Raw genomic sequence first — 12,172 nt, forward strand, 5'->3', positions numbered from 1 at the left:
TGCCTTCTTTCCCAATTCTTGGGGAGAGGTCAGATCAGAGTCCACCAAGTACTGGTGCAACAAATCAGACACACAATTATTAAGAATATGCTCTCTCAGGATCAAGTTATACAGGCTGTCATAATCAGTAACTTTACTGCCATGTAACCACCCCTCCAAGGCCTTCACTGAATGGTCAATGAAATCAACCCAGTCTTGTGAAGACTCCTTTTTGGTCTCTCTGAACTTTATCCTGTATTGTTCAGTGGTTAAGCCATAACCATCCAGGAGTGCATTCTTAAGAACTTTGTAATCATTAGCTTCATTTTCTTTCACAGTAAGGAGCCTATCCCTACCTTTTCCACTAAATGATAGCCATAGGATAGCAGCCCACTGCCTTTGAGGGACATCCTGTACAACACAGGCCCTTTCAAGTGCAGCAAACCACTTGTTAATGTCATCCCCCTCCTTATAAGGGGGAACTATCTTGTGCAGATTCCTGGAATCATGCTCTTTTGCAGGAGGACTATGGGGAATACTGCTGCTGCCACCATGGGTTTCTAAACCCAACTTCTGTCTTTCCTTCTCTAATTCTAAAGACTGTCTATCCAAATCCAGCTGTTGCTTTTTAAGCTTCAGTCTGGTTTGTTCCACTCTCAATCTATTGAGCTCCCCTTCTAACAATCTGTCATCAGGGTGGGTGGGAGGGACATTTCTAGATACAGAGGTATGATGGGAATGAACAGAAGGAGACCTGTCCCTTACAGAGGGCACCCTAACAGCTTGGCTGACAGTGTAATGTGAGAGCACATCATCTGGATGATGTGACTCCACCTCAGTACCAACTATGCTAGACTGTCTTGTAATGGGAAGGCTAAGAAGTTTCTTTCCTGAACCTTTACCTGGGGGAGTCCCTGGATCAGATTGAGAGCCATTAGCTACTTTTTCAACAGATGGGGCACTTTTTGCCTTATCCTGTTCTCTAAGCATATTAAGTAACAGTTCCAAGGAAGGATTCTTCCCTACACTCAAACCTCTATCTATGCAGAGACTCCTTGCTCCTTTCCAGCTAAGGTGATCATATGCAAGTTTGGACAGATCAATATTTTGGCCTGTGCCAGACATTTTTAGAGAGAGTTAAAGTGATAGAAAAAGAGAAAAAAGTTTGTCAGAGCTTTTAGAAAGACAGAGAAAAAAACTTTTTAAACTTTTTAGAACTTTTTAGAAAGTTAGAAGTACTTTTCAGCACTTAGAAAAGAGTGAAAAGAGGAAATGCAAAACTTTTTGGCAATGTGTATATACACTCAACTTGTTTTGTATATTTTTCTCTTATGAAAAGTACAATGACAAGAGTGGTAAGTAGTCTCAAAGCACTTATCCCACCGCTGCACAACCAATGTAGGAGGCTGGACTGGCTTGTAGTGAGTACCAAGGGGTACTTGCACCTTGTACCAGGCCCAGTTATCCCTTATTAGTGTATAGGGTGTCTAGCAGCTTAGGCTGATAGATAATGGTAGCTTAGCAGAGCAGCTTAGGCTGAACTAGGAGACGTGTGAAGCTACTACAGTACCACTTAGTGTCATATGCACAATATCATAAGAAAACACAATACACAGTTATACTAAAAATAAAGGTACTTTATTTTTATGACAATATGCCAAAGTATCTTAGAGTGTACCCTCAGTGAGAGGATAGGAAATATACACAAGATATATATACACAATAGCAAAAATATGCAGTATAGTCTTAGAAAACAGTGCAAACAATGTATAGTTACAATAGGATGCAATGGGGAAACATAGGGATAGGGGCAACACAAACCATATACTCCAAAAGTGGAATGCGAACCACGAATGGACCCCAAACCTATGTGACCTTGTAGAGTGTCGCTGGGACTATTAGAAAATAGTGAGAGTTAGAAAAATAACCCTCCCCAAGACCCTGAAAAGTGAGTGCAAAGTGCACTAAAGTTCCCCTAAGGACAAAGAAGTCGTGTTAGAGGAATAATGCAGGAAAGACACAAACCAACAATGCAACAACTGTGGATTTCCAATCTAGGGTACCTGTGGAACAAGGGGACCAAGTCCAAAAGTCACAAGCAAGTCGGAGATGGGCAGATGCCCAGGAAATGCCAGCTGCGGGTGCAAAGAAGCTTCTACTGGACAGAAGAAGCTGAGGTTTCTGCAGGAACGAAAAGGGCTAGAGACTTCCCCTTTGGTGGACGGATCCCTCTCGCCGTGGAGAGTCGTGCAGAAGTGTTTTCCCGCCGAAAGAACGCCAACAAGCCTTGCTAGCTGCAAATCGTGCGGTTAGCGTTTTTGGACGCTGCTGTGGCCCTGGAGGGACCAGGAGGTCGCAAATTGGACCAGGAGAGAGAGGGGACGTCGAGCAAGACAAGGAGCCCTCTCAGCAGCAGGTAGCACCCGGAGAAGTGCCAGAAACAGGCACTACGAGGATGCGTGAAACGGTGCTCACCCGAAGTCGCACAAAGGAGTCCCACGTCGCCGGAGACCAAATTAGAAAGTCGTGCAATGCAGGTTAGAGTGCCGTGGACCCAGGCTTGGCTGTGCACAAAGGATTTCCGCCGGAAGTGCACAGGGGCCGGAGTAGCTGCAAAAGTCGCGGTTCCCAGCAATGCAGCCCAGCGAGGTGAGGCAAGGACTTACCTCCACCAAACTTGGACTGAAGAGTCACTGGACAGTGGGGGTCACTTGGACAGAGTCGCTGGATTCGAGGGACCTCGCTCGTCGTGCTGAGAGGAGACCCAAGGGACCGGTAATGCAGCTTTTTGGTGCCTGCGGTTGCAGGGGGAAGATTCCGTCGACCCACGGGAGATTTCTTCGGAGCTTCTGGTGCAGAGAGGAGGCAGGCTACCCCCACAGCATGCACAAGCAGGAAAACAGTCGAGAAGGCGGCAGGATCAGCGTTACAGAGTTGCAGTAGTCATCTTTGCTACTATGTTGCAGTTTTGCAGGCTTCCAGCGCGGTCAGCAGTCGATTCCTTATCAGAAGGTGAAGAGAGAGATGCAGAGGAACTCGGCTGAGCTCTTGCATTCGTTATCTAAGGAATCCCAAGAGACAGAGACCCTAAATAGGCAGAAAAGAGGGTTTGGCTACTTAGGAGAGAGGATAGGCTAGCAACACCTGAAGGAGCCTATCACAAGGAGTCTCTGACGTCACCTGGTGGCACTGGCCACTCAGTGCAGTCCAGTGTGCCAGCAACACCTCTGTTTCCAAGATGGCAGAGGTCTGGAGCACACTGGAGGAGCTCTGGACACCTCCCAGGGGAGGTGCAGGTCAGGGGAGTGGTCACTCCCCTTTCCTTTGTCCAGTTTCGCGCCAGAGCAGGGCTAAGGGGTCCCTGAACCGGTGTAGACTGGCTTATGCAGAATTGGGCACCTCTGTGCCCAACAAAGCATTTCCAGAGGCTGGGGGAGGCTACTCCTCCCCTTCCTTCACACCATTTTCCAAAGGGAGAGGGTGTCACACCCTCTCTCAGAGGAAGTTCTTTGTTCTGCCATCCTGGGCCAGGCCTGGCTGGACCCCAGGAGGGCAGATGCCTGTCTGAGGGGTTGGCAGCAGCAGCAGCTGCAGTGAAACCCCAGGAAGGGCAGTTTGGCAGTACCAGGGTCTGTGCTACAGACCACTGGGATCATGGAATTGTGCCAACAATGCCAGGATGGCATAGAGGGGGCAATTCCATGATCTTAGACATGTTACATGGCCATATTCGGAGTTACCATTGTGAAGCTACATATAGGTAGTGACCTATATGTAGTGCACGCGTGTAATGGTGTCCCCGCACTCACAAAGTTCAGGGAATTGGCTCTGAACAATGTGGGGGCACCTTGGCTAGTGCCAGGGTGCCCTCACACTAAGTAACTTTGCACCTAACCTTTACCAGGTAAAGGTTAGACATATAGGTGACTTATAAGTTACTTAAGTGCAGTGTAAAATGGCTGTGAAATAACGTGGACGTTATTTCACTCAGGCTGCAGTGGCAGGCCTGTGTAAGAATTGTCAGAGCTCCCTATGGGTGGCAAAAGAAATGCTGCAACCCATAGGGATCTCCTGGAACCCCAATACCCTGGGTACCTCAGTACCATATACTAGGGAATTATAAGGGTGTTCCAGTAAGCCAATGTAAATTGGTAAAATTGGTCACTAGCCTGTTAGTGACAATTTGAAATAAATGAGAGAGCATAACCACTGAGGTTCTGGTTAGCAGAGCCTCAGTGAGACAGTTAGGCACCACACAGGGAACACATACATATAGGCCACAAACTTATGAGCACTGGGGTCCTGACTAGCAGGGTCCCAGTGACACATAACAAACATACTGAAAACATAGGGTTTTCACTATGAGCACTGGGCCCTGGCTAGCAGGATCCCAGTGAGACAGTGAAAACACCCTGACATCCACTCACAAACAGGCCAAAAGTGGGGGTAACAAGGCTAGAAAGAGGCTACTTTCTCACACCCATCACACCGCATCCGCCTCTCCCCTTGTGGCCGAAGCTAGCCGCTACTGGCTGATAGATGTGGAAGGTCTCCCTGAATTTAAGTGAAGTCTGAGTGACGTCATAGTGACGGCTAGTTCAGGGTCTGCGGTGCTGCTTATGGAGCGGGTGCGGTGCTGTGGCAGAATTAAGGAATTGATTGACAACCAGTCTTGTCTAATAGAATATTGGAACATGGTAATGTTTGTCGTGAACTTACACCATGAAAGATGTTCATGGGTTGATTTTAGCTTCTCTATCTTGATCCTTACATTCAGTTGTGGCTGTTATTAGCGAAAAGTGGTGGGACAGGGCGTGGACAGTAATAAAAATAACAAGCGATCACTTACCGGCCGGCCGCTGCCTCACCGCTCTTCTGCTCCTGGTGCACGGGCTCCCAGACATCCTGGCGCCAATCCTGACACTGCTGTCATGATGGAAAAACTATTATCCAGCATGAGGCAAGCGCCGGGATTGGTTTGATCGGGCTGGTTTTGCTCTCCCACAGGGACTGGGAGCCTGTGCCTGCTGTTCTCCACCCGGCTGCGCAACGCAGCTCGGGGTGGAGTCTGGAGAAATCTTAAGTGCGCATGTTGCTTTGGCCGTCATAAGACAGCCGGCCAAACTGACATGCGCACGTACAGTGCCCACCACTCCTCCTTCAGGCTTGCTGCTGTCAAAGGAAGGCCCCACCCTCAAAACTTGGCTCCGGCTCCATCATTAAAAATAAAACGATAATAAAACAGTTTTTTAAATCATTTTATTTTTAATGTTTTTATCTCCTGGCTGCAGCAGTGGGGCGAAGGTCGTCCGCCGTAAAGCAGAAGCCGCCACTGCTTATATTGTAATTTGATATTTTTGCGAGTGTGAGCAATTTACTTTGTTTCCAAGCGCACCGGGTCCCTTACGTGAGTGAAACAAAAACCCATAGAAGACATAGGTTCACTGCCATTGTTGATAGTTACATCACGTATGTGCCTTGCAGCACGTATAACATGTTTTGCCATCTTCCATTTAGGACACGCCTTCCTCAGGAAGTGGCTGCTTCTTTCGGACCCTGAGGATTTTGCTGCCGGTGCCAAAGGTTACCTGAAAGTTAGCATGTTTGTGCTGGGGCCCGGGGACGAGGCTCCGGTAAGTAGACTCTTATTCTTCAGGAACAGAATCCATTTATGGAACTCCTGTCTCTTAGTCAAATCCAAGTTGTGATAAGTTGTACATAACTAGCTTAATAGGAGCACAATCCTTAACACAGACAGGAGCCATGCAAACCATAACTCACATACCAAATGCAACCCTCATGATCTCTCCCTTCATGGAAGAGATGCAATCACAAATGTTATAAATCATACTAGAGAAAAAAATACAGAATACATAACAAATTATCCTTTTCATTTTGACAGAGATGACTGTGAATGCAGCATCATTAATAGGCTTGATTATGTGTTGTTATGTACTTATATTTTGCCTTTAGGTGTTATTAATAATGGTATAAATATTGTGAGGTCATAACATAGCCTTTAAAGTGTGAGTCACGTCTTTTGCATGCCTGTGTTTGTGACAATATGAATGGTTGATGTGATGCTCATTAACCAAGCCTAATGCTTTTAATTTGGCCATTGACTAACAGCTTTGCCATCTGACCCTAGCCTAGGAGATGTTATCATGGTTCTCCAGAAGCTTTGGGATAAGTCTTCCCTGTCATGGCTGTCAGCTTTGCAGAAGGTATCCTTATTGTATGCTGATTCATATTCCTGGGTCCCTAGGAGAAGATGCACACGCTTGAAGTTGGCATCAAGCACATAGACGCAGGGACATATTTATGAGCCCTTTTGCATCCCGCTTGCACCGCGCAACGTGGTGCAAGCGCGGCGCTACTTACAATAGCGATTTCTGAGTAAAGCAAAGGAGCGAAAATCACTGCTTTGCCTTACTCTGCCCTTGGAGGCGTTCCATGGGCATTGGGTTGGTGTTCCCACGCAACCCCTAAGGGTGTCCAGAGCTGGTAGACCTATGAATGTGCCACAAAGATACGCCTTCTCAGGGGAGCCAGAGGACGCTGATGCTGTCAGGGACAGGTGAAGATTGTAGAGGTAGAGGACACAACCCCAGCAGTCCAGCCAGTCCCACCTTGGGCAGCTTCGAGCAGATCCCCTTACCCAGGCAGCTGACGAGAGCCAAGGAGAAACGGTGGATGTGAACAAGAAGGGATGGGAAGTAAGGCCATGAACATTGAGTGACCAAAATACCATGCAGAGCAGAATGCTCCCTTTAACCCTGATCAAATCACAGACTTGAGCCTTTACTGCTGAGTGGCAGGAGGAAATGGCAAGGAGTGAACACTGCAGAAAGTAAACACCTTCTAGTCCAGTTGGCTTTAGATTCCTACAGCTGCTTTAATGACCTTTAAGACGAGGGGCAGCAAAATCAGTGCAAGGGTTCCAAAGGGCAAGTCAAGGGACGAAGCTGATACTTCTGAGAGGCTCTAATTTACATCTTTCAGTATAGTGGGGAATGGTGAAGTGAACCAGTACAAGTCTGTAAGGGACAGATATATGTAGGATTTTTAGGTTGCAATCCCCATTCTTTGCAACTGAAAAAAAGCCTTTTGGAATGTGCAAAACCCTATTTTACGATTCTGTATTAGGAAGGGGCGTGTTAAGGACGGCTCACAGTGGTATGCATGAATGTTTTGCAACCGAAATTGGTCATTGAAGAAGGTGGTAACACATACGCAAATGGGGACCGGGACCCCTTCTCCTTTGTGACTGTGGGTGAAAATATTTTTTAAGAGAAGGCAGTGCTCTTGAAAAAGTAAAAGAAAACTTTTCAGTTTTCTTTTTTAAACGAATCCTGTTTTCCTTAAACTAAATTGGTTTATTGAAAAAGCAATCACACACATGGCGGTCTGCTGACCCCAGCAGGCCACCATCCCTGTGATTTTTGCCATTCCCAATGGGTCGCAAAGCGAGAACTACCTCTTGAATATACTGAGGTAAGTCTATTTGCGACCCACTGGGAATCGCAAAATGTGTTTAAGACACATTTGTACATGGGTTTTTGCAATTTCCTAAGAAAGCAATTTTGATAGTGTACACTTGAAATATTTAAACACTTGAAAAATACTCAATTTTTTACAGAATTAAAATTGTTTAGTTACTGTAGTGTGCAAATTTTACAGTGCAACAAGCAAGGTTTTTAATTATCTTACCTGCACACATGGTTGTCTTGTCTGTCCACTCTCTGCAGTGCACCTTTCTGACATTTTCTTATAGTCTTGTTATGGCGTTAATAAAGACATTTAATGATGATGAGATAGCTGCTGTATTCTGTAACTAGAAAACTTTATAATGGACATGAGATAACAGTGCCTATTACCTCACAGATTTATTTATCTAAATACCTTTACAAGTAAAATCTACTAAGAAAATATAAGATATTATGATTTGTTGGACTGGATGCAATGAGATAGTAAGACATAAACCTTAAAGGGCACCCTCCAAGACGTTTCAGGTCTTGTTCACAGGATCACATCACCCCCACCCTGATGGAACCCCACTAGCTCCCCTTGCTGGTTCACTACAAAAAAAACAGCTGCATCAGTTACAAACATGGTGAATGATGCAGCAGGCTGCGATGGGTTAGTGGGCCAACAAGCTGCCATGACCAGCAGCACCCCTCTTATCTTGGGGACAAGGTCACCATTTCTGATGGCCAGAACACCATCACTGCAGCCCCACAAGGTCTTCGGAGACTGACTGTGCTGCAGATGACGCTGCCCAGAACATCTGAAGTGCTAACTCCCTGCTCACAGGCACGAGCAGACTAGTGTGCCTGGAAAGCACGGCTGTGATTTCCTTTCTCATTGTTTACACTACAACCTGAGGCCATTTGTCATGCCTTTCTCGCAGCACCATGTTTATTATGTCCTGACCATGGATTGTGTGTTTAGTGCTTGCATTTGGAAGCAGGAGGTGCCTGCTTTTGGCAGTATTCAGGCTTCAAACCATTTGTTCTCTGACATAGAGCTGGGGCTTGGGCTGTAAATCACTTTGATCAAGGAAATCCCAGGCCACAGTGCCTTGAATAAAGCAGGACTAAATCATCCAAATGAAAGGAACTAACATCAAAGCAGGACAGGAGAGAAACATCCCTCTTGTTTGCATTTGAAAACAATTTGTTTTTCGAGGAATCAGAACTTCCTCCACTTGGTGAGACAGCAATGCCGTTTTGTTAGCAGTTTGTTAGCCGTGTGAATGACTAGTGCTACTGCTGCGTGACGCAGGAGGTGCCTATACCACTGCGTCATAACGAGAAGTCTCAATGATAATGTAACACAGACGAGAAACAACATGGATCGGTCTTAAAGTTAACATTTCATCTCAGTCTGTCTGAGATCAAATGTTAACTTAAAGACTTTGGGCCTGATTATGACCTTGTGGATGGGCCACTCCATCACAAAAAGGATGGATATGCCTCCCACCATTTTAAAAGTTCCATAGGAGTAGCCCATCCGCCAAGACCTGAAGTCTAAAGTTAGACTTCAGGTCTAAAGTTAGACTTCAGATCTAAGTTTACCTCTGTGAATCAGGCCCTTTGTTGTGCAAAAAACTATCCCAAACTTTAAAAAAATCTGATCCATTAGAGTTGTAATGTATAAAGGAAAAAGAGAGAGAGATATTGTTGATCCCATCCAGGTGAGACACAATGAAGGCTGACATGGTATCCTGTGATTTTCCAGAAGCAGCTCAGAGTTTAGGGCTGCTCAGAGGCTTGTCGGAGGTGAAGTTGTTTCATGGTAGAATAGGCTACTGAGAAGTGCCACGACACCATGAGGGCTTTGACCGTAGGCCATGTCCTGACATGGGCCATCAGTGGATACTGCAGAAGAAGATGGCAGCCCCTTGAAAGCATGAAGCCTGTACACAAAGGCATGTGGGGCTAGATGTATGAAATTTCCTAAATAGGGAATCTTAAGAAATTGCTATTTAGGAAATGCAAAATGGCATGTAAGAAAATAGCGATTCCCTAATAGCGATTCCAACAGGGTCCCAATCGCTATTAGGAAATCGCTATTTAGGAAACGCTACACCATTAGTTCCTATGGGCTAATAGGAAATCACAAATTAGGAAATGCAAAACCAAGGGTGCCTAGGGGCCTACGGTCCCCCTTGATCCACCCCCAAAAAAGTGGTGCACATGTAAAGCCCACAAATGCCCTAGGGGCGTGTGTGCGCCGCATGGCACTTTACAAAATGCATTTTTGGTGCATTTTTTTTAATTGCACATGGTTATCATCAACTTGGAGTCGATGGTAAAAGCATTTCCTAAATGCCCATTTCGCATTTAGGAAATCCTTGGTGCATGTGCTTAGGGAATCGCAAATAGGAAAACCCTATTTGCGATTTTCTATTTAGGGAGCTGAAAATGTCTATTCTTTATTTGGAGTTGCAATTTTAGGAAATCACAATAATTGTGATTCCCTAAAATTTACTGCCAATGCCTTTCACACATCAGGAAGGGCTATTTTGCATTCGCAAATGGTCAAACTTACCGGTTCGCACCGTTTGCGAATGCAAAACGGGTTGATACACCTGGCCCTTGGAGTATGTAAAGTAGTACTCCTGGTGTACTGTTTTTCATACTCTTATACACCATTGGTGAATTGGTCACAAAACGTCTAAAATGGGAATACCCCATTAGCACAATACGCATTTGTGGTATCTCCCAACATGCTCATCCCCCAGTGCTCCAGTGGAGCTTCAGTATCGTCATTAAGGTATCACGTGGTATTGATCCATGTAGTCAGCAATCACAATATATTCTTTATTGACTCCTGAGTTCGGTGTATCAGCACTTTTTTCACAGTCTCAATGCATTTCGGATTTGTTCTTCACTGCGGGCATAATTTTGCTTTTCAAAATAAGCAAAGGACGCTTCACAAAGAAGTGCTGTGTGTGTCTTAACGCTACGAGCAGTTAGTGCAAATAGAAGGAACCGTGCGGCTGGTACCCGTTGAAAGAGGTGGGGCGAGCGAAGTGCCCACCACTGCCCAAAAACAAAACACCCACCCTCCAAAACCCCAAAGTAAACCACCGCTCCACCCAAAAACAAAAGAAAACACCCCCTCCCTCCAAAACCCCAGAGTAAACCCTGTCCCTCCAAAACCCCAAAGTAAACCCCCTCTCAGCCCAAAAACAAAAGAAAACACCCCCTCCCTCCAAAACCCCAGAGTAAACCAGCGCTCCGCCCAAAAAGAAAAGAAAACACCCCCTCCCTCCAAAACCCCAAAGTAAACCACCGCTCCGCCCAAAAAGAAAAGAAAACACTCCCTCCCTCCAAAACCCCAAAGTAAATCAGCGCTCTGCCCAAAAAGAAAAGAAAACACCCCCTCCCTCCAAAACCCCAAAGTAAATCCCATCCCTCCAAAACCCCAGAGTAAAACCCCTCTCCGCACAAAAACAAAAGAAAACACCGCCTCCCTCCAAAACCCCAAAGTAAATCCCATCCCTCCAAAACCCCAGAGTAAACCCCCTCTCCGCACAAAAACAAAAGAAAACACTCCCTCCCTCCAAAACCCCAAAGTAAACCACCGCTCTGACCCAAAAACAAAAGAAAACACCCCCTCCCTCCAAAACCCCAAAGTAAACCACTGCTTCGCCCAAAAAGAAAAGAAAACACCCTCCCTCCAAAACCCCAAAGTAAATCCCGTCCCTCCAAAACCCCAAAGTAAACCCCCTCTCAGCCCAAAAACAAAAGAAAACACCCCCTCCCTCCAAAACCCCAAAGTAAACCACTGCTCTGCCCAAAAAAGAAAGAAAACACCCCCTCCCTCCAAAACCCCAAAGTAAATCCCATCCCTCCAAAACCCCAAAGTAAACCCCCTCTCAGCCCAAAAACAAAAGAAAACACCGCCTCCCTCCAAAACCCCAAAGTAAACCCCCTGTCCGCCCAAAGACAAAAGAAAAAAACCCTCCCTACTAAACCCCAAAGTAAACCCCCTCTCCGTCCAAAACCCCAAAATAAAATAGCCCCTCCCTCCAAAGCCCAAATAAAAACACACCACTAACCACAAAATAAAACACAACCACTACACTTACATGCATTACACACTAACATGCACTACACATTTGAAATAAAATAAAATAAAACAACACTTACCCATGGGCTGCGTGTCCTCCTTGTGTTCTTCTGCTGTCTCTGCTGTAGAGGAAGAGCTCCCTTAACCAATCCAGACACTGCTCTCATGCTGTTTACTAGCATGAGAGAAGTGCTTGGATTAGATGGTGCGAGCTGGCGGGACTCTCCTTCAGGCCTTGGACGCCTGTGCTTGGTCTCCACCCAGCTGCCATAAGACAGCTGAGTGGAGGGCTTCAAAGTGCAAATGTCACTTTGGCCGGCACAAAAGAGCCAGCCAAGTGACATGCGCACTCTGGAGCGTCCAGTCAGCCCTGCTTCCGTCAGCAGAGAACATGCCCATCATGTCTCTAGGCTTGGGGCTGGTGCTGGTGTGGTGCGTACTGCACCATAAAAGATAAAATGGCAATTACATCTTTTCATTGTCATTTTATTTTTGCCTGCACGGCCTGCATCGGGTGGTGGGGGACGCCCCCCAACCCTCGAGAAGAAACTGCTGCTGGAACTGTGCCCTCTTTGCACGTTTAGTAACACGATGTTGGACATTTCTTTGCAAA

The 12,172-nt window shown here is 46.1% G+C and overlaps 1 protein-coding gene across 10 annotated transcripts in view; it reads left to right on the forward strand.

Moving 5' to 3' along the window:
• Positions 1 to 12,172, forward strand: part of DYSF (dysferlin) — a 794,684-nt gene that overhangs the window by 342,013 nt on the left and 440,499 nt on the right. For all 10 annotated transcript variants that reach the window (XM_069205583.1, XM_069205587.1, XM_069205579.1 and 7 more), the window contains exon 11: positions 5,497 to 5,612. In XM_069205583.1, the coding sequence (XP_069061684.1) occupies positions 5,497 to 5,612 (116 nt within the window). The remainder of the gene's footprint in view (positions 1 to 5,496; positions 5,613 to 12,172) is intronic.

Source organism: Pleurodeles waltl, chromosome 1_2 (genome assembly GCF_031143425.1).
Source record: "Pleurodeles waltl isolate 20211129_DDA chromosome 1_2, aPleWal1.hap1.20221129, whole genome shotgun sequence".
In the NCBI taxonomy this organism is placed as follows: Eukaryota; Metazoa; Chordata; class Amphibia; order Caudata; family Salamandridae; genus Pleurodeles; species Pleurodeles waltl.